The 24,697-nt window shown below is 38.3% G+C and overlaps 1 protein-coding gene across 1 annotated transcript in view; it reads left to right on the top strand.

Annotated features, from left to right (window-relative positions):
* Positions 1–24,697, top strand: part of CUBN (cubilin) — a 149,032-nt gene that overhangs the window by 85,651 nt on the left and 38,684 nt on the right. Inside the window, exons 34-50 of the mRNA XM_026843524.1 lie at positions 2,279–2,392; positions 3,663–3,791; positions 4,078–4,210; positions 6,384–6,589; positions 7,882–8,063; positions 9,547–9,736; positions 10,458–10,655; positions 10,990–11,136; positions 12,013–12,203; positions 12,495–12,678; positions 13,878–14,052; positions 15,057–15,235; positions 16,936–17,145; positions 17,450–17,590; positions 19,337–19,518; positions 21,042–21,213; positions 22,190–22,396. Of these exons, the coding sequence (XP_026699325.1) occupies positions 2,279–2,392; positions 3,663–3,791; positions 4,078–4,210; positions 6,384–6,589; positions 7,882–8,063; positions 9,547–9,736; positions 10,458–10,655; positions 10,990–11,136; positions 12,013–12,203; positions 12,495–12,678; positions 13,878–14,052; positions 15,057–15,235; positions 16,936–17,145; positions 17,450–17,590; positions 19,337–19,518; positions 21,042–21,213; positions 22,190–22,396 (2,940 nt within the window). The remainder of the gene's footprint in view (positions 1–2,278; positions 2,393–3,662; positions 3,792–4,077; positions 4,211–6,383; positions 6,590–7,881; positions 8,064–9,546; positions 9,737–10,457; positions 10,656–10,989; positions 11,137–12,012; positions 12,204–12,494; positions 12,679–13,877; positions 14,053–15,056; positions 15,236–16,935; positions 17,146–17,449; positions 17,591–19,336; positions 19,519–21,041; positions 21,214–22,189; positions 22,397–24,697) is intronic.

The raw sequence follows: 24,697 nt of genomic DNA, 5'->3' as shown, positions 1-24,697 counted from the left end.
CTTTTATAGTTAGCTGGGATGACTAACATCCTCATCTTCTTTTCTGTAATAACAATACAAAATTCCTCCTTTATTTCTCTAGGAAGTTCTGCATCCTGGTAGTTGGAGAGTGTGAGTCTCTTAATCTGTCCTAAATCAGATTTCACTGTAAAAAATTTAGTGCACAGTGAGGAAAACAGTTTATAACTTTGTCATAGCTAATTTACTATGGCCTAAGTATTGCAATTATAAATGAAGTATTGAATACTATATGAAGCTGGATTTGTCCATAAGAAAATCTAAGTGTTTATATATTATTAAAGTACTTGTATTTAGCCAACCTTATTTTAGTCTGGATTTTCAAGCTAGAGTTGTGTTAGATCAAATCTATTCTGTTAACATTAAAAAAAAAAAAAAGAGAGAGAGAGAGAAAAGGAGAAAAGGTACAGAGGCATTTCAATTTCAATACAAATAAAAAAAAATAAATAAACTAACTAAGTAAACTGGTCTTATGTGCATAGATACAATCTCAGATGTTCCTGTCTAATTTTGCACAGATTTATGATTGATCATAAAAGACCAAATATTTTTCATCAGATACTGGTATTACCTTTAATACCCAGTATTACCTTTACATTGTATAAGATTCCTAAAAAATATTTACAATTAGGTAATAGTATCTTGGTAACATCATTTAAAATAAATGTTTATTTTTAATAGCAACTACTGAACTTCAGTTGTTCATCTGATATTTAGCCATTGTTGTTAAAATTGTAGAGTGTTCCAACCACGTTTGTAAGTTTATTCTGCTAAATTATAAAGTGAAAATCAATTTGCCAAAGAAAACACCAAAAATCAGGAGATAATCAATACTTTTTTTTAGCATAGGTTCTTATACAAATATATGAAAATGACAGCATCAAAGCTGTTCCTCACCTATACAACATCTGTTTTTAAAGACAAGTGTTTCCTGGATCCGGGTTGAAATCTCATACATAACTGTTGTCTCCCGAATTACATCAGTATGAGGGACCAGAAAAATGCTGTATAAGTAGTGTGTGTATGTAGGGACTTTCTTAATTTATCACCAGGACCACCACATACCACACGTTACAGGTACACATGGCTTCATTATGCCAGTCACTCAGCACTACAGGGTAGAGCCAAATACAGTAGATTTGGCCAACAGCAAACCACAGTAGAGTTCCTGCCCTGCTTTTACTGAGAAAACAAACAAGTCTCCTGCTTTTGCCACACACTGTGTTTTTCCTTTTCACTTTGTATCCTGAGGACCTGTATTGATAGCTCTAATTGATTGACCGGACAGGGCACACAGTGAGTGCCAAACACACAGACAGCTGAATGCCAGTCAGTGGCACCCTGCTGAGTACAGTGCCTGGGTCCACCTCTGTCATTTCAGCTTATTCTAGCTAATTAATTGTAGCCCAGTGAAGAGCAAAATATTTGTGTCAAATTTAGGTTTGGTCGATGTGGGAGAAAACTTAGTTATCATCTGAATTGTGAGATTCTTTCTGACCTGCTCAAACTGCATAGGAGCTCTAAGGCCAGGACTAACTACTGTCACAGACTGGTGTTGAGGACAGCCTCTCTTCTTCCAGTTGTGACTTCACTTTTGTTCATATCAGACAAGCAAGAGCAATACAAGAGTCAAAAATACCCACAGTCCGAAATCCTCTTTTTCAGGACATAGCCTGCAGTCCAAGGGTGTGGAAAATATAATTTTGTACAAATACAGCTGAGGGGAGTTAATGATCCTTCAACCAGTCCAGTTGATATATGTGGAACATTACGAAATGATGAAAAAAACAGCTTTTTCTAAGCCTGGAGCAGGGCAACATCAATTCACATTTTGTCCAGATCTATGGTTTAGATCACAAGGGAGCAGAAGGTCACAGATGTGTAGAAATGAGTTTTGTTTCTGAATGTGTATAAATTTTCCATGTTGTATTTGCTGACACTTTCAGTATATAATGAAGCTGTTCAGATATTAGGAAATTTAGATTCATGTGTATGTGTTAAATCCTATGCTTCTAATGTTGATTGTACTAGAAAGTACTGAAATACGAAGAGATTTACCAGGACCTTTGCAGTAAGGATTAGTGTACTTCTATCAAATTCACTCCATGTACCAGGGATTATATTACTTCAGATGTTACACTTTATAGGGACTGACTGACTTCAGGGGAGAAAGGAAAAGATGGTACATTTCTTTACATGCAATTATTTCTCTGTGAAATGCCAAACTTCTTTTTAAGTTTTTACTCTTTGCTGTTGCCAGTCAACCACGTCACACTTTCATTCACTGACTTTGATATTGACTACAATAGACAAAACTGTACTACGGATTTTGTGGAGATTTTGGATGGGAATAACTACGAGGCTCCTCTTCGAGGTATTGTACCTTTCCCTTGTTTATTTCATATATAGAACTACACCCAGGGTATGCAAAAGAGAGTTTTCTCTAAGTGTCCTCCTGTTTCATGGATTTTCTCTGATAAAGGAAGCTCCTTGGCCGTTCCGGCCAGAGGAGACCAGGGGTGGAGGGTAAGTGTTCAGTGTGAATGGTGCAGTCCTCTCAGGCTCTGCCTATAACCTAGTTTGGAGTTGACTCCAGCTGCCTCTTCCTTCCTCTTTAGCTGAACAATATTGGGAACAAAGCAATTCAGTTTAAACTGAATTCCAAGTTAACTGTACAAAAACATAACATTACCCACAGTCAACACTAAACATAGGTGAAGAAAGCTGCAGATTTCTGGGAGCAGAAACCAGATTTTCCTCAAGCCCTGGAAAGCCTGATTTTCTGCTTGTTCCTGAATTTTCTACAGCTTTCTCCCAACATCTGTGTCCCAAGCCATCACCTTCAAGTGGCAGGAGCAGTCTGGAGCAGCAAAATTCAGTGCTTATACTGCCAGGAAGCCATGAGAGAGCCCTATCCACTGAGTGGTTCTGACTGCCCTCACACCCCCAGGGTTGCCTCAGATTCCATTTTGAGAAGTTCAGAATATTTGTGCCTGATCATACTCTCCCTTACTCTATTTCTGTATATGCTCCCTTGGTAGGAGTGGGGCTGTACTCAATTTAAATGGTTTGTAACTAAGAGCAGAATTCATTTTTTGGTCTCCTGCACTTGGCTTTCACTTGGCAAGAGGACCAGGATACTAACTGCTATCTTTCTTTTTGCTGTCAGATGCCTTTCTGCTAGATTGTGATTCATATTCCTAATCCCCATGTTACCATTACAGGAGAACTGGTCTGTTATTTGTCACTTGTTTGTTTATCAGAAACCAGTTGAGTGAAATGGAAACTGTTGTTAGATATATTTGATGGTTTTTGTTTTTTTTTTTTTTCAATTAGGCTGTAATTTCTGGATAGAGTGAACACAAAGGAGCTCAATGACAGACTAGCCAGTGACTAGGGTGCCTGGAGTGCAGGAGGTCCTTCCTCTGTTAAAAAAAAAAAATCGTCATCACAGTTGAGTTCTGTGCTAATGAAATAGAGTATTTAATTTTTATGTAGATTAAATTGGCAGCTGCAACTGTAAGCAACAAATGTTACTCCTGGTTGCTGTCAGGCATTAACCCCAAATGTTAAATTAGTAATTATTCGCTTAACACTTTTTCCTTTTTTTTTTTTTTTTTCCTCTCTGTCTTGTTCTCTTTCAGGCCGTTACTGTGGTGCTACTATACCACATCCTGTCACTTCTTTTGGTAATGCCTTGGTGGTGAACTTCATCTCCAACAACAACATTGCTGCCAGGGGCTTCCGTGCCACCTACTCTGCATCATCATCATGTAAGTCTATGTGACAGGTGTCACTACCTTATGCTTCTGACTTTTAAGAAGAAGAACAGATCCTGTATCTCTTTGTCCCTCTGACATTTCCTCTTTTAAAATCCCCTATTGCCCTTCCACATTTTGGACAAGGTTTCAGCGAGTATACCAACAAGCTAAACAACAAGGAGACAAGAAGAAATGCTTTCTTGATTAGCAAATGCTCTGGCTCTATCAAGTTGTTTTTTGTTTGGTTTTTTTTTTATGTCATCCTTCTCTAGCGTCCCATGTCTCCTTCTTGTTGCAGCCTGCGGGGGTGCTTTTCACATGGACAGAGGAGCTTTCAACAGCCCTGGCTATCCTGAGCCATATCCGCTCAACACGGAGTGTGTCTGGACGATTCTCAGCTCCCCTGGCAACCGGCTCCAGCTGTCCTTCATGTAAATGCATTGCTAGGGGTTATTACTCAGCCCTTTAACAGACCTGAAGGAAGGATGCTCTGTGTTTATTAGGAAATGTAATTACCACATGATAAAGCTGAAACATGTTTTTAGAGTAACTTGGAAAGAGAACACAGCAGTGGTTACTGGCAGCTTGCAATCAGTGTTCTCCTGTCTTAGTCATTGCTTATATTAAGGCATATACAGCATTATATAAATTGGTGGTTTATTGTTTGGGCAGCATGGGATGCTAAAGAAGCCAGTTCTCACTCACTTATAAACAAGAAGAGGAAATTTAGCATTGCTCTTTTCTTTACAAAGGAAATTCCTACTATTTCCTTACTAGCAGATTGATTGTAGTATTTACTGTATAGCTGAGTAATATAAAGGGTCCAGATACTCCACAGATTGTGAGGTTAAATTTGGTACTAAACTCTTCAGAATTTCTCCAACAATTAGTGGAGGTACAACAGGGGCCAGGAGAGTATCCAAAGGAATTTTGTTTTCCCTTCAGCAAAGTAACTTTCCTTTGAAGACTTCTGACAGGAAAGTCATGTGTGATCCACAGAACAATGTGGAGTCCTTTACCAGAGTCCTTAGGTTGTTCTTTACCCATGATGTGGATTTCTGAGCCTCTCAGTTTCCCGGCATCAAACAGTGGCTGCTGCCAAGAAAGAGAGCACTGACCCTTTGCAAAGCTTATCAAGAATGAGCAGGAAAATAAAAGTAATTCTGAACCTGCACTTACAGTTAATCAGGACAAAAGGAAAATTTGCCCAGTAACATGCTGACTGCATACGGTGCAATTTGTTAGGCATGTACTGATTCACTAACACAATAAAAAGGACATTCTATTTCTCCTTTATTCGCTGAAGCAGAGAAAAAGTACTACAGTCTGAAAACATTTTCAAAAATATTTGCTACAAAATAATGAATAACAACTTTTCAGAACTAAAACAGAAATCTAGTGTGAAGCAGAACTATCAGTGGAACATAAATTCAATTATATAAAGTGACACTGAGCAGATGTAAACTCTTTTTCTTCAGTTACACATAGCTGAAAGGCAAACTGAAAATACTGGAAAGCATGGAGTAATTGTGTTAGAAAGCAGTATTTATTTTATTTAATTTAATATTAGGGGTTTATAAAGTTTTTTTGGCATGAGACATTGATTTTCTTCAGCTCAGTCCGAGCAGAAATGTCTGTCTTGCAATTTGAGGGTTAGCTTTAAATTAGTCTGAAGTATATCCAGATGAGCGGTTGGAATCGTTTCACAGAATGTGTACACTGAACACATATGGCTATATTCAGAACTGAAGGGGCAAAGTTATTACCAGAAAATAAGAAAGCACAAATATTTGGGGCATTGGTCATAAAAGTCACTCTCTGGAAGCTTTACTGTATATTCATGCCTGCATCTGAAAAGTATATTGAATCAAAGCACTTCACTTAGCTAATGATTTTTAGAATATATTTAGCATTCAGCTTGGTGCAGTAATTACAATTTGATTACTAAATCCTATTCCTTTTCTAAGGTAAAAAATGATTTAGAAGAGTTCATAGCAATCCTTACTATTATTTCGTACATCCATCTATGTGAAACTCAGAGAAGCCAGAGAAACAGTAATATTTCATAATTCTGAAGAAACTGTTAAGGGATTTCTGACCTCTGAGGTGTTAATCACAAATGAATCTAGGCCTCTGGCATTTGTTTTCTCACCAGAGAGTATAATGAAATAATACATGTATGAAGGGGATGAAAACTGATTTGTAAGGCATTAAAGTAGTCCATGCACCCAATAGATCTGTACCCAACAAATAGTCTGACCTGGGCTTATATTAAAAATCTGTTCTATGTATCAGGGGGTTTCTGTGTTTCATGGTTGTTGTTGGAGAAGCAAGAAACAAGGGTTTGAAAACTCTTTAAAAATTATAACTTTGCAAACGGAAGTTCTGTCAGAAAATAAGGGGCTAGAAAAGAGAGGGCCCCGTATCAGCAGCACTACCAGGTGATAAGCAGTGACCTCTGGGTTCTGGAGGGTTTTGTTGCTGCCCTCTTCTTAACTGTTAGAACAGGATACCAGCGATGGGGATGAGTGGCCTGGCAGGGCAGACTCTGAAGTATGTACCAGTCATATGCCTGCTAATGCTCTTCTACTGCTATTGAAATAGAGCGTTTCAGGTGGAAGATAGTAGTGGCTGCACCAAAGATTACCTGGAGATTCGTGAAGGGAACGATACAGGCACGCTGGCAGGACGATTCTGCGGAAACTCCTTGCCTTCAAATAATATGTCTACTGTTGGACATGTCCTATGGGTCAAATTTGTCTCAGACAGCTCAGGCACTGATGTTGGCTTCAGGGCCACATTCTCTCACTGTAAGTAAATGTTATTTAATTGTTCTTTCATAAATCTTAAAAAAATGATTCAAAAAAAGTGATTGTTTGGTCCTGTAAAGTCTATTATAAAATGTTTGGGGATGTCAGCAAGGGTGTAAATTCACTTAGAAAGTATTTTGTAAAATATCTACTGAATGTAAAGGGATTCTCTAAAACATGTCAGAACAGAACTTGTGTGTATGTAAGTATATTAAGTATAACATAAGCAGAGAATCAGACATGACAATTTTATCTTTTAAATTATCATAACGGACAATATTTTTTCAGATTGATCATATTATCCTTCTAGAAGCAAAAAATTCCATGGATTACAGAAAATAAAATGTCCTCTATTTCACTGACTGTTTTCTTACAGTTTATCAAGCAGTTTTCAGATTCTTTCTTTAGTGGTATTGGGCTGTGAAGATATGAATAAGAGCTATATACTAAAAACTTCTATGGCAACCCAAGTTTACCATTAGCCTCCTCTAAGAGCAAAAATATCTGACCAAATGTCTTTGCTACCTGAGAGTGAGCAATGGTATTTAATATTTATGTTGCCATCTATTAGGCAATTGACAAATCAACAGAAAAGCATTTATTTCCCACCTTTCCATTTTGCTTTTTGAGTATGACACTGTCAATCTTCCAGTTTGGATCTAGACACCATCAACCAGATGAAACCAGGAACAGAATTAGAAGAAAAGGAAATGTTGTCAGTTTATAGATCCAAAATTTCAAGGGACCATTGCAAGCATCAGTCTCACTTGCTGCATGAACAGACTACTGAAGCTAAACATCCATAGCCATTCTAATTATGCAAGCTGAACTTCTAATAATTTTCCTTTGAGACTTTTACTGCTCATTTTCAAAAGGGATTATCAATAGTTTAGAGCCCAATCAGATCAGAACCATTTTTCACCAAACACACAAAGGCATTTAAAAAAAATAATTTTATTATTTAATGCTTCTTGGGAAGAAATGAACATGAAGTAGGCAGAGTCAGGGGGGAATTTAGATGTGCCATCTTACTGCCTCTCCTATGATTAGAGCCACACGTCTCAAATGGGTAATTTCCTTCAGATAAGGGCACACTGCATCCCTCAGAACAAGAAAATAATTAGATGTGCATCCTAGAACTGCCTGAAACACGTCTATGCCTCACAGCGCTGTCTAGTCCTAAGTAAATTAAGTCAGATGGGCTGAAATGAAAGCTATGTTCCAGGCTGGGGCTCAATGCTTCTTTTAATCTATATGAATTAGAGGCATTAGTTGTCTCTCTTGTTTTTCAGTGTATGGAAATGACATTGTGGGAACCAGAGGACAAATAGCTTCACCCCAGTGGCCCAGAAGTTACCCTCACAATTCCAATTACCAGTGGCGAATAAGCGTTAATGCTTCACAAATTATCCATGGCCATATCCTGCAGATGGATATTGAAAATCATCATGGATGCCATTATGACAAGCTAAAGGTGATTTCATTGTGAGAAGTTATTTTATTTTGATTAACTTTGATAAAAATGATGAATAGAGAAACCTACAGGAGGAATGGGAAGAATTTCTGAGGGTCAGGTGTGCCTTACTAGTTTTGCTATGTCATCTTTTCATAAATTATTAGTTATAGGAATGGTTACATTACTCTTTGGCTCCCTAACAGATATTTCCAGTCTGTAAGTTTGAAACCTCTTACAAATAAGTCCACAATGGTACAATCCTGAATTTTCAAATCTAAGAATTTCAGGTCAGATTTGCTCTGTTGAGTTCAGTTGAGGACAACAGTGATAATAACATTTCAATGCCTCTAAAAATAAGGTTATTTTAAAATCCTCTACTTGTCCTTCTTTGCTCTGTGGATCAGTAATTTGCTGTTGGTAGTAGAAAGGTACCTTTTTCTTCCTGTTTGATTGGTTTTGTGTACCCTTCTGTAATACAGTTTAGCCACCTTACCAGGCTAAAAAACACAGCACACATGGTACTAAGCAAAATGGAGCAACAGAGGCAGCAAATTCTTTCTGAACGTAGCTAAACATAACAGTTAAATAAGGTAAATTTCTTATTGACTTTTCTTTAACAGCTGATTCTCTAATTATCTTTATCATCTTTGAGAAAGAGAGAATTAATACAAGTTCAAGATATTCAGTATATGAAATTCATTATTAATTCACTGATATCCAAATTTAATATTAGTTCCAAAAAGAAATATAACTTTTTCCTTCATCTCATGTCAGACTTTAACAGCATCTTCTTTTTTCTAACTCAGCCTGCCTTTCTTTCAGTCCCCCTGAAGGCAAAATGAGTTTCTTAAATCAGCCAGACATTCAGTGGGTGTGAATTAGCCTGACCTTTAACCTGACTCAAAGATCAGATATTCAATATAATGTTAGTGTTTAGTTAATATTTCCTAGCTTTCTGTACTGGACACCTTTTTACTGGGAGAAAGAGGACAAGAACACAAATAAGTTTGAAAGGTGGCAAAAGAGAAGCATCTTTTAACCATGCAAGATTTTGGCTTATAAATACATAAAATGAAAACAATATTATTGCATATTTATTTAATAGAATTTTAAATATTTGTTCCTCAGGGGGGAAAAGAAAAAAAAAAAACCCACCAACCCACAAGGTTTAGCTTTTTCTTGCAGATCTTGTTTTTTTCCCCAGCAAGGAACAAGATTGTACTGGCAGACTTTTTTAATGCAGGATGCCAGTCCATGGCTTGTGATAGGGAATGAGCTGAATTTGGTGGTTTCCCTTCAGATCCCTCTGTGAAAGCTTCACATATATAACAGAAAGGGAAATTTTCTTCCATTTTTTTAAGAAAGGTTTATCTCTAACTTGGATTTGCTGAAAGATCCCTCACTCATTTAAAGAGAGTAACTTTCTCCTTGGAAACTTGCTGAGTACGGGGTGGATGAAAATCTGCCTGTGTGACGAATGGCACCATTCTTTTCTCTGCAGGTTTATGATGGGCCCTCCATTCATTCTCGTCTTATTGCAACATACTGTGGTGCAGACTCTGCTTCTTTTGCATCCTCTGGCAGTTCGATGACAATCCAGTTCCAGTCAGATATGTCTGTGACAGGAAAAGGCTTTCTTTTGGAGTGGTATGCAGTGGATGCTTCTGCTGTTACACACACCATTCCTAGAGGTGGGTTTTCAGTGGGTTGCACAGGTAAAAGTGATATAGCCAGTGATATACAGAGATGTACTTAAAAAACTCCAAACCAATTTCCCCACCAGAGAAAGCCCTAGTTATTAACAGATGGAAAGTTTTCATTGAATTTAAGCATTTTAATAGCTTTTTAAAACAATTTTTAGGGACTTACAGATATACTGTTTTTTTATAGTGGTTTAAAACTAAGTATGTTGATAGGGGTCCATTTTTCTTTACACAGTTATTTCATGAAAGCTGAACATTTTATATGCTTTCATGAAAAAATATCCCTCTTGAAATACCTGTCTTAAATCAATGGCCATTGTGATATGAAACTATAATGCATATCATATCCATAAATAAAGAGAATATGCTCAGTATAATCATGTACCTCTGACAAACAGCATGTGGAAGGAGAGGGAATATGCTTCTTGTACCACTGATTTTCTCTGAGCTAGTTCAACAAGAGAAAGCTAAGATGTAATGCAGTGTCTTCTTTCTAAGTCTAAAGGTAGCACAGGAATATCCTTATAGGTCCGGGTTTTCAGATGTTGTACTCCCAGTCAAAACTGAAGTTGAAGGAACACATTCCTGTGACTGCACACATCATCACTGTGTCCCCATTGTGCTTAATTATAGGACTGTCAAATTATACGAGGGGAGTGTTCAGTTTAGAAAGTGAATGCTTTCATTTTTGTCTTTTTGTATGTGCCAGGTGCATGCGGAGGTACTGTAACAACTGGAGAAACACCTTCATTCCTCTTTTCACCGGGCTGGCCCATGAATTACAGAAATTTTGCTGACTGTGTGTGGCTTATCAGAGCTCCTGGATCTACTGTAGAGTTCCATATCCTGGCCCTAGACATAGAATCTCACAGCTCATGCAACTATGACAAACTTATTATCCAAGACGGTGAGAAGCCAATCTTGCCCTGCCCTAACAGTGTGCAATAGATCCCCCAAGTCCCAGTACCTGGAATTCTCATGTCCATTGAGCTTAAGCAATCTAGATAACAATGGAAATGTGCTCTAAATCAGTATTCTTCCTCTATGCTGAGACATTCTGCTAGATAAAATAAAACTAGCAAGGTCTGGCCAACTATTTGGTAGTCTGTAAAAATATATCTCAATCTGTAGTGGGGTAAAGATGTTGAAAAGCACCTGCCTGCAAGTGTGAGCCACAACAACCAACAGGCAGATGTGAGTTGCTTTGGTTTTAACACTAGCATGTCTTCTTTTGATCTCAGGAGACACTAGCCTTTCTCCAGTGCTGGCTACTGTCTGTGGACAAGAACCTCCTGGGCCAGTAAGATCAACTGGAGAGGCAATGTTCATCCACTTCATGTCAGATGCAAGTGTCACTGGAGCTGGATTTAATGCCTCTTATCACAAAAGTAAGATTTGTTTCTCTTCTCCCTCAGATAAATGTCTGCCTTGCTGTTAACAATGGGGTAAGGAAAGAAAAGACTGGCATTTTTAACATCTGTCCACAGTCTATCAACTTAATCACACAGACCAACTATTCACATCTTATGAATATGCTTTAATAAATGTCTGACTCTGCAAAGGTAAAATTTGCTATTTTCCCAGCAATATAATACAACAAAGCATGATTCAACCAGACCAGTCACTTTTCAGAAGTAAGAAAAATGTATGCCTAAGTTTATAACAGTTCAGCTGAAAAGTGAAAGAATGCCCAACTAAGAGAGGGAAATAAATGACTCAAAGCATAGACACAAACCAGAGACAGATGCAGAAAGCTGTGTAAATTCCAGCAGGAATGTCAGCAATTTCCAGTGGCACCCCTCCTCCCACATGCACCCAGGGATGATAACAGATTCCTGAATGGGTTGAAGCACTAAGGAAGGTGTTATGATAACAGTGGGCAGCCAGGGGAAGTTTTTCTGACAGGCAGCTTGAGTAGGTGACAGTGGTTTGGTCCGTGGCTAGAAGCAATATACTCAGTGTAACAATATGCTCATGCCATGGGAGGTCCTTGGCGTAGCTGCCTGTTTACTCATCTGTTAATCTGAGAACTGAGTCTCACTGTCAAGATGTTTGGTGTGTGTTGTCTTACAATCTATTAGCTTGTATTTGGGAGATCATTCATTGTGTGCATTGCTCTATGCCCCTCAACTCTTCATACACTTGCTTCAACATTTGCTTTTACCTGTCATACCTTCCTTTTAGGAGACAGGGTTTTTCTCTAAATGGAAATGTGAATAGTTGATGCTAATATCTTTTATTTTGCTTCAACTCCTTTTTCTCAGGTTGTGGAGGCTATCTACACACAGGCAGGGGTGTGATAACATCCCCCAACTACCCTCAAGACTATGCTGCTAATCTGAATTGTTCCTGGCACGTAGTGGTAGCCTCTGGATTTATCATTGCTGTCCATTTTGAACAGCCTTTCCAGGTTAAGAGTGAGGATACTTCCTGCAACCTTGGAGATTTTGTAGAGGTGAGGTTATTGGCTAGGTCACCAAGTTCTCAAAGCTATTAAAACCACTAAATCTCACAGATTTAAGTGCCACTAAGGCCTACCAGGTTGTCCAGTGGTGCAGATGATACCAAAGAGAAATACCACACAGATTATTTCTCTCCCTCTCTCTCTCTCTCTTATTTATTGCTCTGCATTAATTAATCACTAGGTTATTGTTTTCCCACACGGCTGGAAGCATTAAGATGGTATTTGCTCAAATTTTACATTTCAGGGCTGTTTGGTTGATATTAGCAATTTCTCTTCTTCTAGCTGAAGAATGGGTTAGATAATGCTGCTCCACCTTTGGTGTCTGGAAGAGGGAATGGACGATTTTGTGGAAGCAGCCCTATCTCTACCATGTACACCACAGATAATCAGCTGTTTGTCCACTTCATTTCTGACAGCAGGAATGAGGGTCAAGGATTCAAACTGAAATACGAGGCTAAGAGTCTAGGTAAGTCTAGGAAATAAACTTAAATTCTGCAACAAAAAAGATATAACTTTTAGTTTGTCCTTTTAAAAGAAGTTCTTGATATAAGTCCCAACCCTGGTAAAATCTGATGTCTGCAAAAATGTCCCATTTCCTTCTTTAGTGCATGACTTCTGATTCTACTCTCAGATTTTTCCTTTTTAAAGAGAGCCAGCTACAGGTCATGGAAACCAGAGATATTAAAGTTTAAAAAAAAAACAACTTAGGGGAAACCCTTTAGCAGGGAAATAGCATCTATAGTTAGGAAGAGATGTTCAAAATTCATACAGGAAAGGAAAAAAACCCTGGAAACAAGAACATTATTTTGAACATATAGTACACAGTGCAGGTGCTAAACGATGTCAGGAATGATTTAGGCTAGTGTGTCTAGAAAGGTGGTAACATTTCTCACAAGCTCCACTCTCAGCTGAGAAAATATCCTTCCTTACTAGAGCTCACATTTTTTGAAAGAATGAAAAAAATGGAGACTCAGACAGTGCTTGTTTTCTGCCTACTTTTCCCTGCTGCCACAAAGAATCATTCTTAGCATTATTGTAGGGGATTCATAAAGGGAATGGGTAAAGCTATACAATAGTATTTCTACCATTTTAATTTATAAAACATGATTAAACACTGTGTTAAACCAGTATTGGTAGAACATAGTGGGGGGTTTTGACAGAAAGGTTCTGGTCAAAATAAAGATATTTTTATAGGATAAAGGACCTGAACAAATGCTCATGTTTGTTCTGACTGGCATTCTTCACACTTTCATTATTGTCTCAGACATTTCATTTTTTGGAAAACAGAAGTGGGGAACGATTCACAGAAGCATTAATGGGTCTGACTTGTAGGCTTTCTAGCTCTTAGGAATTGGGATAGGAACCAGGCAAGAAATATGTTTCCTGCTTGGTTTAGAAGCAATCCAAGGAAGAACAAATACTGATGTAATTCAGGGTCCTGAACATCTGAAAATGAGAAGGACTAGATAAGCAGGAGCCCAGAAACATAGAATTCTACTGCATTAAAATGTTTTCCCACAGTAAGTAGTAAAATGCATTTGGTTTTGATGTAACTATATGACACCGAAAGGAAACTGTGTTGGAATATAGCGATAACTCATATTTTTGATGCCTCACCCATTTCCTTAACATGTTATTTTTTATTGGTGATCTTTTCTTTCCCAGCTTGTGGAGGAAATATTTATATCAATGATTTCAACCCCAGCGGATATACATCTTCCCCCAACTATCCAAGCAATTATCCCCCTCATGCTGACTGTGTCTGGACCATAACTGCTCCTAATGGACATGCAGTAGAGCTGCAATTTGAAGATCAGTTTTACATTGAACCTTCACCAAAGTATACATCCACATTATTCTGCCTGTGATTCTTCAGAGACTCCATTCTGATTCTTCTTTCCTTGTTACTTTCTCTAATTCCTCCCAGAGCGCACCTCCAGATTTACAATCAAAGGTGGTTAGGAAATTTTTGAATGAGACCACTGAAGCTATCAGGCCACTGGTATAAATTCTTAGGACTTTAGAGTGCATGACAGAAATTAATATAACAGACAGTGGGAAGCATCCATGGTAAAAAGGGGCTTTCCGTAAAATCTGTGCCCTCTAGCCATTTCATATGCAGATTTTCAGTCATTTTGACTCTCAGATGCTTTTAAATCCAATGGATTACCACCAGAACAATTTCTCCGCCTCCTTCATTGCCCATCTTCTAATTTGCAATGGGTCTATGTGTTTTTCACCCCCTACCTGAAGCATAAAACATGGCCTAGTTTCCAGCTGATGTAACTTCATTGATTTGGGGCTGGACCACTATATGGCAAAGGTGAACCTCACCTGTGAGACCACGTCCAGAAAAAATGGTGCAGGATGGAGAATCGTGAGGACACTGCACCATTCTGAAGGTGCAAATGCTGTTACTTAAGATATTTTGGGGTTTTATGCCCACCTAAGTAAACCCCCAGATCTGGAATTTTTATTCCTTTCATCTGTTTTCTATCTGTTCCTTTACTGAACAGCCATCAATGAGACTTAATCTTCTAAATCCAAATGCTGCCAAATGTTAAAGATGGTCACAAATATTCTATCAGTGCTGTTCATACCCCTCCCCAGGACTTTCTTCTGATCATAGACTGGGCTTGGGATGAGTCTTTCTCAATGTTTCCAGCATTCCTTTAATTCAATTATTACATAACTATCATTGATTATGAACTTGTTGATTCTGTCCTGGTCATACTGCATGGAAACTAATCTAATTCGCTACAGCTTCATGGCTTTCTATACATACTGAAATGATTTCAAACCATTATTGCTATATACTGAACAGAAAATTCTCTCCAATCCTAGCTGCACTTCCAGTTACCTAGAGCTACGCAATGGCGCCGACTCCACTGCCCCCATCATTGCCAAGCTGTGTGGAGGTTTGATGCCAGGCTTGCAGAGATCCTCAGGAGCCGTCATGTACCTGAGGTTCAGGTCTGACAGCAGTGCCACGCACGTGGGATTCAATGCTAAATACTCCATGGGTAATTATTGCAATCAATTTCTCTGATTTTAGAGAAGATTTTGGTCTCAAGTGTCAGGCTTTTGTAATAGGGCTTAAATAATGCATATGAGGTGGACTAACAGATACATGCATCTTTCAGTTAGTGTTAGTGCTAAGGCATCAGAATCGTCATATGGGTTAACATCATCATGTTCTGCACCTAGCAAGAGGTGAAAATTATGGAAATAGGAATAGGAAGGTGCTCATAGATCTGCAGCAGTGGAAACAAAGACTGGATAACCTTTTGTCAAAGACAATTATCAAAGGGGCAGTAGGAACAAAAGGTTGATGTGGATAAAGTCATGTAACATTAATCTGATTTTCAGCCTGCAAAATTAGTGTGATTTTCATGAGCAGGATTCCAAAGGGTAATGCAAAGAGCAGCTGAGGGTTGGCAGGAGAACAAAAAATGAGGAGCTTCTCTATGTAAATGTAAACCAATTTATTATAAGAATGCTGCTAGACAAATGGGGGCAGCACAATAGACTGAAAATGGAACAAACAGTAAGAACCGTTATTGGTCAAGTGGGAAAAAGAATACTTTAAAATTACTTTCTTTCAAGCTGCAAAACCAGATTAGAAAGCACTGGAAAAGTTCTAAAATTAAATAAAAAATAGTCTTTGATCAGATTCAGAAATATGCTACTTTTTTTTTTTGATAATATTAATAATCTTCAAAGAATAGCAGCTATTACACAAGTATCACTCATAGGAAAGTCTAGGGCTGTTAATTTCTCAAAGGAAAAGTGGTGGATTATATTGCTTTACACAGAATTTTGCTGGTTGTGTTAGATTTCAAATACTTCAGCCAATATATTGTGCTATTACATTTCTGAATGTGAAATCTGAAACAACTTGCAAGAAAACATTGCTTGCAAGAAAACACTGTTAGTATATGAAGCCGCAATTTATATTTACCCATAACAGATTTACAGTATCTCAGCTGTATGCCAGTCATCCTGGAACAAAGCACTAGTCACTCAGAAGAGTAGAGAGTACCAACAGAACTGTTATTGCCACAAAAAGATTGTAACTAGCAGACACACAGAATACACTGTAAAATCCAATAAATTCCACCTGAGAATATTATTTGCTGTAAACCTTACAACTGTGAATTTATGTTTGCAAGTACCACAGAGAAATGAGTTTTCAGAGAAAGAAAACTAAAAATAGCTGTTTCCCAGATTGTGCAGTGATCCTTTACCAAGGCATCAAAAGGAGTGGAATGTGAACAGGAAGGGACTGCAGGAAAGAGGAGTCTGAACCATAGCTGTAGGCCCAAACCAGCAGTCAATTTTTTTCAGTCATAAAAAAATGTAGATCCACATTTAGCAAACTAAATTTCTTTATGATTATTTGATATAGTTTTCCATGCTTTTCTGGTAAATATGGACATGGGTAAAGAATAGATATAGACCTTGAACTCTGTGAGTTTTTCAAATTAATAGAAGGTATGACAGAGAGGAAGGGATGCTTGAAATGGAAGGGGGTATGTGAAAAATCAAAACAATAAATGAGGACAGGTTCAATTAGGAGAATGCAGAAGATTTTTAACTGGAAGGCAATTGCTGTTTTATTACCACAGTTAGAGAACAAGTCAGTTGTGCCTTCGCTTTAAGTCTTGTTTAGGAGAAAGGTCATCTCTCTGAGGTCCTACAGTCAATGTTCTTCCTTTTGCAGCTCCCTGTGGTGGGACAGTGATAGGACAAAGCGGCATCATTGAAAGCATGGGGTACCCTGAGCTTCATTATCAAGACAACCTGCTGTGCGAATGGTTTCTGCAGGGTCCCAGGGGCCACTATCTTACCATCAGACTAGAAGGCCTAGATATCCAAAACTCCTCTGAGTGCACAAATGACTTTGTGGAGATCCGAGAATACAACGCTTCTGGTCTGAGAATTATTTCAGTGTTTGTCTTCCCTTCCCTAGTACTACGATGAAACCTCACCAGAGGTTCCTGAAAGCATTTCCCTTTGCGTACAAAGTGAGCTTTTTCAACATACACATTGTATTTGCTTCTGTCTGCCTCGCTTGCTAAAGCAAAGTAAGGCAAACAAAATCCTCCTATTTCCCAGCAATAACTTCATTTTACTAGTTTACTCCCACCTGTCTGGTTAAATTGGAAAGTGATCCTTCAATATACACATAAACAATAAATTGATATAAGATTTCTTTCTGTATTTGATTTTTGCAGGAAATTTGTTGGGCAGGTACTGTGGTGATACTCTCCCTGATGCTGTGGACACCTCTGACAGTTTTGCTTATGTCAAGTTTGTCACTGATGGATCAGTCAATGCCCGAGGATTCAGACTGCACTTTTATTCCAGTACTGAAGGTTAGATTTGTAAGGTTGCAAGTTACTTTCAGGGAAGCAACATATACCACAGTCCGTAATTGCAGTAATACAGCATATGTTGTAGATCACTTATTCTTGGAGTGGTGTGTATTTGCTCTTAAATTTAAACTCTGGGGTAATATGAATTAAAAATGAATAGGGCTCTTTGATCACTACTTAGTCAAGCTGAAACTTTAAGAGGCAAGCAGTCTTCCACTATAATGGATGTTGCCATCAGTGTGGGTCTCACACAATGAAGCACCCCCTTCCACAACAATCAGTCCAGGGGTGTCCTAACATACCCTCCACACATCTCTCTTGGTAAGGAGGAAGGTAAAGAAATGCTGTGATTTTCCTTTATTTTATTCTGTCCCTCTGAGGTGAGTGCATTCTTAAATCTCCCTAAACCCAATAGTTTTTAACCAATAGGTTTTAAGCAGAATCACAGAACTGCAGAGCCTTTGAGGCTGGAAGGGACATCTGGAGATGAGGTAGCTCAAACAGGGTCAGGTAGAGGAAGATGTTAAGGACTGTAGCCAGTCAGGTTTTGAATGTCTCCAGGGATAGAGATGCCAAAACCTCTCTGGACAGTCTATTCCAGTGTTCAACAACTCTCACAGTGAAATGTGTTTTCATGTGTTCAGGTGGAATTCCATGTGTTTCAGTTTGTGCCCATTGCCTCTTGTCCTGAGCACAATGGCTTCAAAGAACTGCTCAGATCAGGACTAAGGACATAGACCTATTCCTGCCTCACACTTCTCTTTCACATTCTTTAGTGCCATGCTGCGATTGTCCTGACAAAATATGGCTTCTTTTTAAGAAATTCTTTGCAGTAGCAGTCTTGAAAAATCTCCTTCACAACCCTTCTAAACTCCTTCCAGCTCATTTAAAAGTTCAGCTGAAAGCTTCCTTATTCTTCATGCTTGCTTCTGCAGTAAAATAACAGAGGGGAAAACAAACTCCAAAAGAATGTTATTCCACTCCCAGGACCCTGTTGTGCAACTATAGAAGATAAACTGTATTAGCAACAATTTAATGCAGGTGGATACACAGATTAGACTGTTCTGCAGGAGCCTGTGAGGGTTGAGGAAAGGGACTAAATCTCCCACTGTAGTCCATTAAACTATATCTCTATTTTAAAAAGAAATCAAGTGTAGGCTGATAAATTTATACCATTAGTCTCAGAAGAAAAATGCACTCTGTACCCAAGATCTTTAGTGTTCTTTCCTCAGAGCACAATTTAATGTTCGTAACAAAGACAGGAAAAACACAAAATAACTGAAAAAGCGTTGGTTAAAATCCCTGAAAGCTTTTTCTCTACTTCTGTTAACCAGCAGAGGAAAAACACGTTCTTCATCATTACCCACTCTAAGACCCTACTTGTTCTGTGTACCTCTGCCCAGTCATCTGAAAGGCAGAAAAGTCTCAGTCCTGCCACAGTGAGAGGCTTATATCACTTGTCATCAAAGCCTGTGGCTCACTCAGGCTTCTGAGGCCTCCCATGAGCCATTCTGAGAAGGAAATATTAATAATTAGACTAAAAGGAGCCGCTATGGTCAATTAATATTGACCTACATTTACAGCTGAGTGATAAAGGCTGGCAGGAACATAGCTGTTTAGACAAACATATGGACAGGATAGGCAATCAACTTCTCAGGATCTCTTTTTCTTGCATTATTAATGTGTTTTTTGCTATAGGTCTATAAGCAATTCTTTAAGAAGTGTCCCAATATTTGGGTATTTCAGAATGTGGTGGGGATTTTACTGCCCCTGTTGGAACATTTACTTCACCCAACTATCCCAACCTATACCCACATAATCGAGTGTGTGAATGGAGGATCACAGTGGAAGAAGGCCGACGTGTGACTCTGACCTTTAATGATATGAAAACTGAAGAACACTGGAGGTGCTCATCAGATTATGTGGCTGTGAGTATTGGGTGTGAAGGCAGAAAGAACTCTTCCTAATCCCTTTGTGGAACATTGGTGGACATGATAGAGCTGAAATGTCATTTATAGGTCTACATCTGCTTTTAAGACAAATCATAAAATGAGCTCTGTAGGGTGTCTAAACTCATCTGCTTGTTTTAGAATATGGAAATTTTGTAACTGTCATCCAGCCAGAGGAGAGAACTTGAAATAATTGGAATTGGCTCTTTATCAATTATGGAAAAAAGCTCTGTGGTTTTTGAAAGCTTACAATGTCTCTTCTCTGTGGATATAAAGTCCATTAGTCAGTTCAGAGGTGTCTTTTGATTTTGGAGGTTGTTACTGCTATTGTTACTTATTGTTGTCAATTGAAAAAAAAAAAAAAAAAAAGAAAGAAGGAAAGAGAAAAAGCCAAGATTGCAACAAATCACTGCTACTGTGTTGGACCATGAATATTCTGAAAGAAAGATAGGGAAATCCCACCTATTTGTCACCCCATCTTCAAAAAGGTAGAGTTTGGTTATTTTATCAAGGTTATTTTAGATTTTTCGTTATTTAGTGCAAGAAAAATCAAACCTGGCACATAGAACTGGACTTGGACAGATGTACAAATGCCTCAAAAATACGATTCCTCTGTGAAATTGCAGGAATGGAAGATCTAGTTTAGTTTCCCATTTGTTCAGATTAGCAGTGCAAACACAGGACTAGCTTTAGCGTGATCAAAAATAGCCCCTGCATAAGAGTGAGGGGGTAAAGTGGTTCTCCCTTGTGATCGGTAGATGATCTTCCCCTTGTTTTCCTTCACAGATGCTTTAGACAGACCATGGGGAGCTGTCTTTTTATCGATTAATGAAGTAATGATCTCTTAAAGGAAGATCTGTCCTGCCAGCTTTTGTGCCTTCAGCACTATAATGTATTCCAAATCTCAGTGGGAAACATCATTTTTGCCTTGCTTGCACTGTTGACATAGTGGTAGAAAGAAGGAAATTAACTCCTAGGCTAAAGGCTGTATGAAAGAAACTGCAAAATACATCTGGATCATCAAGAAGTGAAATGTTTCAACTAATCCGAAATACCCACCAGCACTGAATATTTTGGAGGAGATTTTTGATAAAGCTGATGTTGGTTTTAACAAGATTGCAAAGATGTTCATTTGAAATGGAATGAATATGATCAGTTACTGACATTATTAAGTGATTAAGTGAAGATATAGATAATGAGTTAAAATACAGTATTTTCCCCAATCAAACTGTTTCAATTTCTGGTTTAAAAAAAAAAAAAAAAAAGAGCATATGTTTGTGTTTTGCCAAAATAAGCAAGGTGTTTTCGATGTTTTACTTCAGAGCCTCATCTACTCAAGGCAATGGAAGTTTGTTCCAAGGTTTTGAGTAGATTTAGGAACTAACCTGCCATGAAGGACATCGATGAACCTTGTATTAAAGGTATGAAGCACTGTTAAATGATACAGGAGGTGCTCATAAGACTGTATTTTGATCTCATAAGAGTTCATTTTGACCCAACAGGTTTACAATGGCCTCAGACAGAACTCTCCCCGGCTGGCCAAGCTTTGTGGTGAGGTAAATCCAGGCACTGAGGTGAAATCCTCTGGAAACACAATGAAAGTCATTTTGGTGACAGATATGTCCCGTGCCACCAGAGGCTTCAGTGTCTCATACACGTCTAGTGAAGATGCAGGTAGTGTGTGTTTTTGAATGAAGTGTTTGATCTTTGGTGAGTCATTTCATAGTTAAAGTACTGGCACATGTCGAAAAATGACCTAGACAAACAAAAAACCTCTGATACCATTTTTTTCTCTTTTACATCTCTTTGGTGGAAGTATATCACATATCTTTAATTAGTTGAAAGGATGTGAAAAAATGGTGAATCTCTGGGAGTTATGGACTTTATGTGCCAGTTACGTCAAATTTCAAATGAAAAGAACCTCAGTTATGGATCACAGTCCTTACTCTCACTACTGATTTATTGTTTTGTACTTAGTCTTGAGTAAGAGATGGTCTGAAGTGGCCTTATTCCATGAAAAGATCCAAAAAGCATAGTGCCATAGACAACATGAATAATTCAAGTGCTTCCTTATTACTCAGGGGGGCAATTGATTTATTGTAGCTTGAGAAAGAGTGCAGCTACCCTACTTTTGCAAGCTCAGCCTCCAGAGAGGAGGCAGCTGGCAGAGACTTACTACTACAGCTTTGAGTCTTTTGAACTTGATTTTTTAATTCCCTCCACAAGCATCCTACTATAGCATGAGTGTACTGCTCTTGAGGGTATGTTCCAGAAAAATCTCAAGTCTAGAATTAGGTAATGGGTGGGGCTGAGCAATATTGAACTGAAGCTGCTGTGGGATTTTACCAAAAAGTTAAATAATGCTTGTTGTGTTGGTGGTGCTGCTGAAATATTTTATTTGATACCATGAACAATTTTTTCCTTGCTTTACACATGTGTTTTTAAAGACTTGCCAATAAATTCCAGGACACTAGGCAAGAATTCTATTGTACACAGCAGTAAATTATAAAAAAGGTAGAAAATGGAAAAAGCTTTGATCTAATCAGAGCACATGCTTGCTGACATGCACACGTCAGAATAAACAGGGGCAAGATTTCTCTTCATGCAAAAATTATTACTTTTTTTTAAAGTTATATTTTTGTTTCTGCAGTTTGTGGTGGAACCCTGATGGGATATGCAAGTGGGAACTTCTCTTCTCCTGGTTATGATGGTGTCAAAAATTACACAAGTAACTTGAACTGTGAATGGACCATTGAAAACCCCTCCCACTATAATTCATCCATATATATCTCTTTCGAGGATTTCCACTTGGAACATCACCAGGACTGCCAATATGACTACCTAGAGTTACGAATAGGTTTGTATATTCAGCAGGAGAATAGATTAAGCCTATCAGGATTCTAGTTGTACAACTGTGTTACTGTGAAATCTTGTTCATATATATTTGCAGAGAACGATTGTTGTAGGATCTGTACATTTGAGAGAGTGTTCACATGCATGCCTTACATGTTGCCTCCTAGACCAGGAGTGGGATTTCACAGCCAGAGCAATGGATGCATGGATTTGGTCGCCCTTTCTTTCAGAGAAAAAAATGGAAGACTGGATAGGTATCTTTGAAGGATAAATTGTTTTGGTGGTTGCAATACACACCTGACTCTCTCTTTACAAGGGACAATACAAATTTCACTGTCCCTTGTAAAGAGAGAAGTCTCTTGAAAGATGGTAGTCAGGAGAAGCTGGAGTCATTAAAACAATTTACTTGGTCCACAGCCCATTCTTTCCCCACTCCTGAAATATCTCCAGGGACAGCAGGAGTGAAGCAAAGAATGCTTTAATTATTCATAGCCTCTGGGCTGCATACCCACTTTGTACCCCACTTTTGTACTCTATAAGATCATTCTTCAAAAACAAATCCATATCTCCTGTGAGACTGCATCACAAAATACAGACTAAAGCATTTAAAAGGAACACAAGCACAGGATTAATGCACAAGTAATATCTCTGCATATTTGAGTATCTTTAGCTATCCGTAAGAGCAAGCAACTGGAAATGTCATATGAAAGTCACTCAGCTAATGCCAAGTGTAGTATGAAAGCTCCAGCTGTCTTTTTCACTGAGAGGCTGTATCTGTGAGTCCCAGAGAGAGCAGGTTCTAATTTACTAGGAGATTGTTTATGAAAGGGGCAGGGGGGGGAAGTTGAGAGCAGGAATCTCTTACATCCTTATTTGCATTAATTTGAAAGATAGCTCTTGGTTGTATATTATCAGCTTGTCCTGTGTAGAGCCAAAGCATGCATAGCTGCATAGCCTAACAGTTCCCTCCCACATATGCACTGATGCTGGGAAATAATAGAAAGAGAACTCAGAGAAAGAAATAATAAAATATATCTGGTCCATTACTCATCAGTTCCCACTGCTCTCAATCACTGTGAACCTCAGGCCTCCAGGCAATACAAGAAAAGGAAAGAGGTAAAAATGTAGTTGTCTTTTGCCCTACACAGTTTTGTAATCTAAATTGTAATGTTCATTTTGGCCATACTGATGGATCTTCAGTTTCACAACCAGTCTCATGTCAAATGAATGTCAGCTTTGTATGCCGACAAGTAACATTTAATGGGCACTGAGATGTAGATAGTGTAGAATATCACTAAAGTCAGACAGGTGCTGTTTGAGACTCTCAACACAGCAGATGTGAACTTGGGGAAGGGTCCAATTCAACAATAAGTCACCTGAGAGACCCCAAATGAAACAGAGATGTGTAAAATTATTTTTTGAGTTACTCATACAACACACTTAATGGCACTGAATGAAAAAAAAATATGCAGAATTGACTTTGATAAATATTTAATCTAAAAAGATAAAGTAAATATTTCAAATTTCTTAGGGTAAGTCCTTAAGTTACAATATTATCAGGAATGTGCATGTAGTCTGTACATGGTAGTACAGCTGAGCATATTGCTACAGTGAAATACTAACTTCTGGGCTTTTGCGGAAGACACTTTGTCTTTCATACTATTCCCTTCAGTTTGAACCAAATCTTACAGCACAGTCTTTCTTTTTACAATTTCTGTCTATCAGCTGTTTAGATCTCTGGCCAGTTGGCCATTCATGAAAGCAGTGATTGGTGTAAATTTTCACCGTGTAGAGATGGAGTAACCTGGGTCACATCTGTCACATGGTCAATCACCTCGTAAGAAGTGCAAAAAAGAAAAAGTAGACTTCACATTTTAATGCTCAAAATTATTACTATTTAAAAAAATCCCACCATAATTTATCATGACTGTCTTCTGCTTGTGCAGCTCAGTATAATTTTTAGTGTATGTTAACATGACAGGATTTAGCATTTGTCAGTGTAATTTACATTAATAGAATTTTATTATATGCTACCTTTTATCCCTGTGCTTCAGGTCATTTCAAATAGTGGCCGTGTCATTGTATATGACAGAAATATGAAGTTACTCAGCCACCTTAGTTGGCATAACTGTGAACGGGCTTTGAAGAGCACCCAAAGTTTCTCCCTCTTGCTCTACTGCCTTCTTTGCAAGAGCAGCCTGCCACTCTGCATGGAGTTAATTGTTGTTTTTCAATGGACACTTTTAAGATCAGCAGCCTGCTGGTTATTAGAGAAGCAAATCTAGGAATGGCATTGCCTGGATGT

This window comes from Athene cunicularia (assembly GCF_003259725.1).
Source record: "Athene cunicularia isolate RWA chromosome 2 unlocalized genomic scaffold, athCun1 chr2_part1, whole genome shotgun sequence".
NCBI classification, from domain to species: Eukaryota; Metazoa; Chordata; class Aves; order Strigiformes; family Strigidae; genus Athene; species Athene cunicularia.
This window is presented reverse-complemented; position numbering and strand designations above follow the sequence as displayed.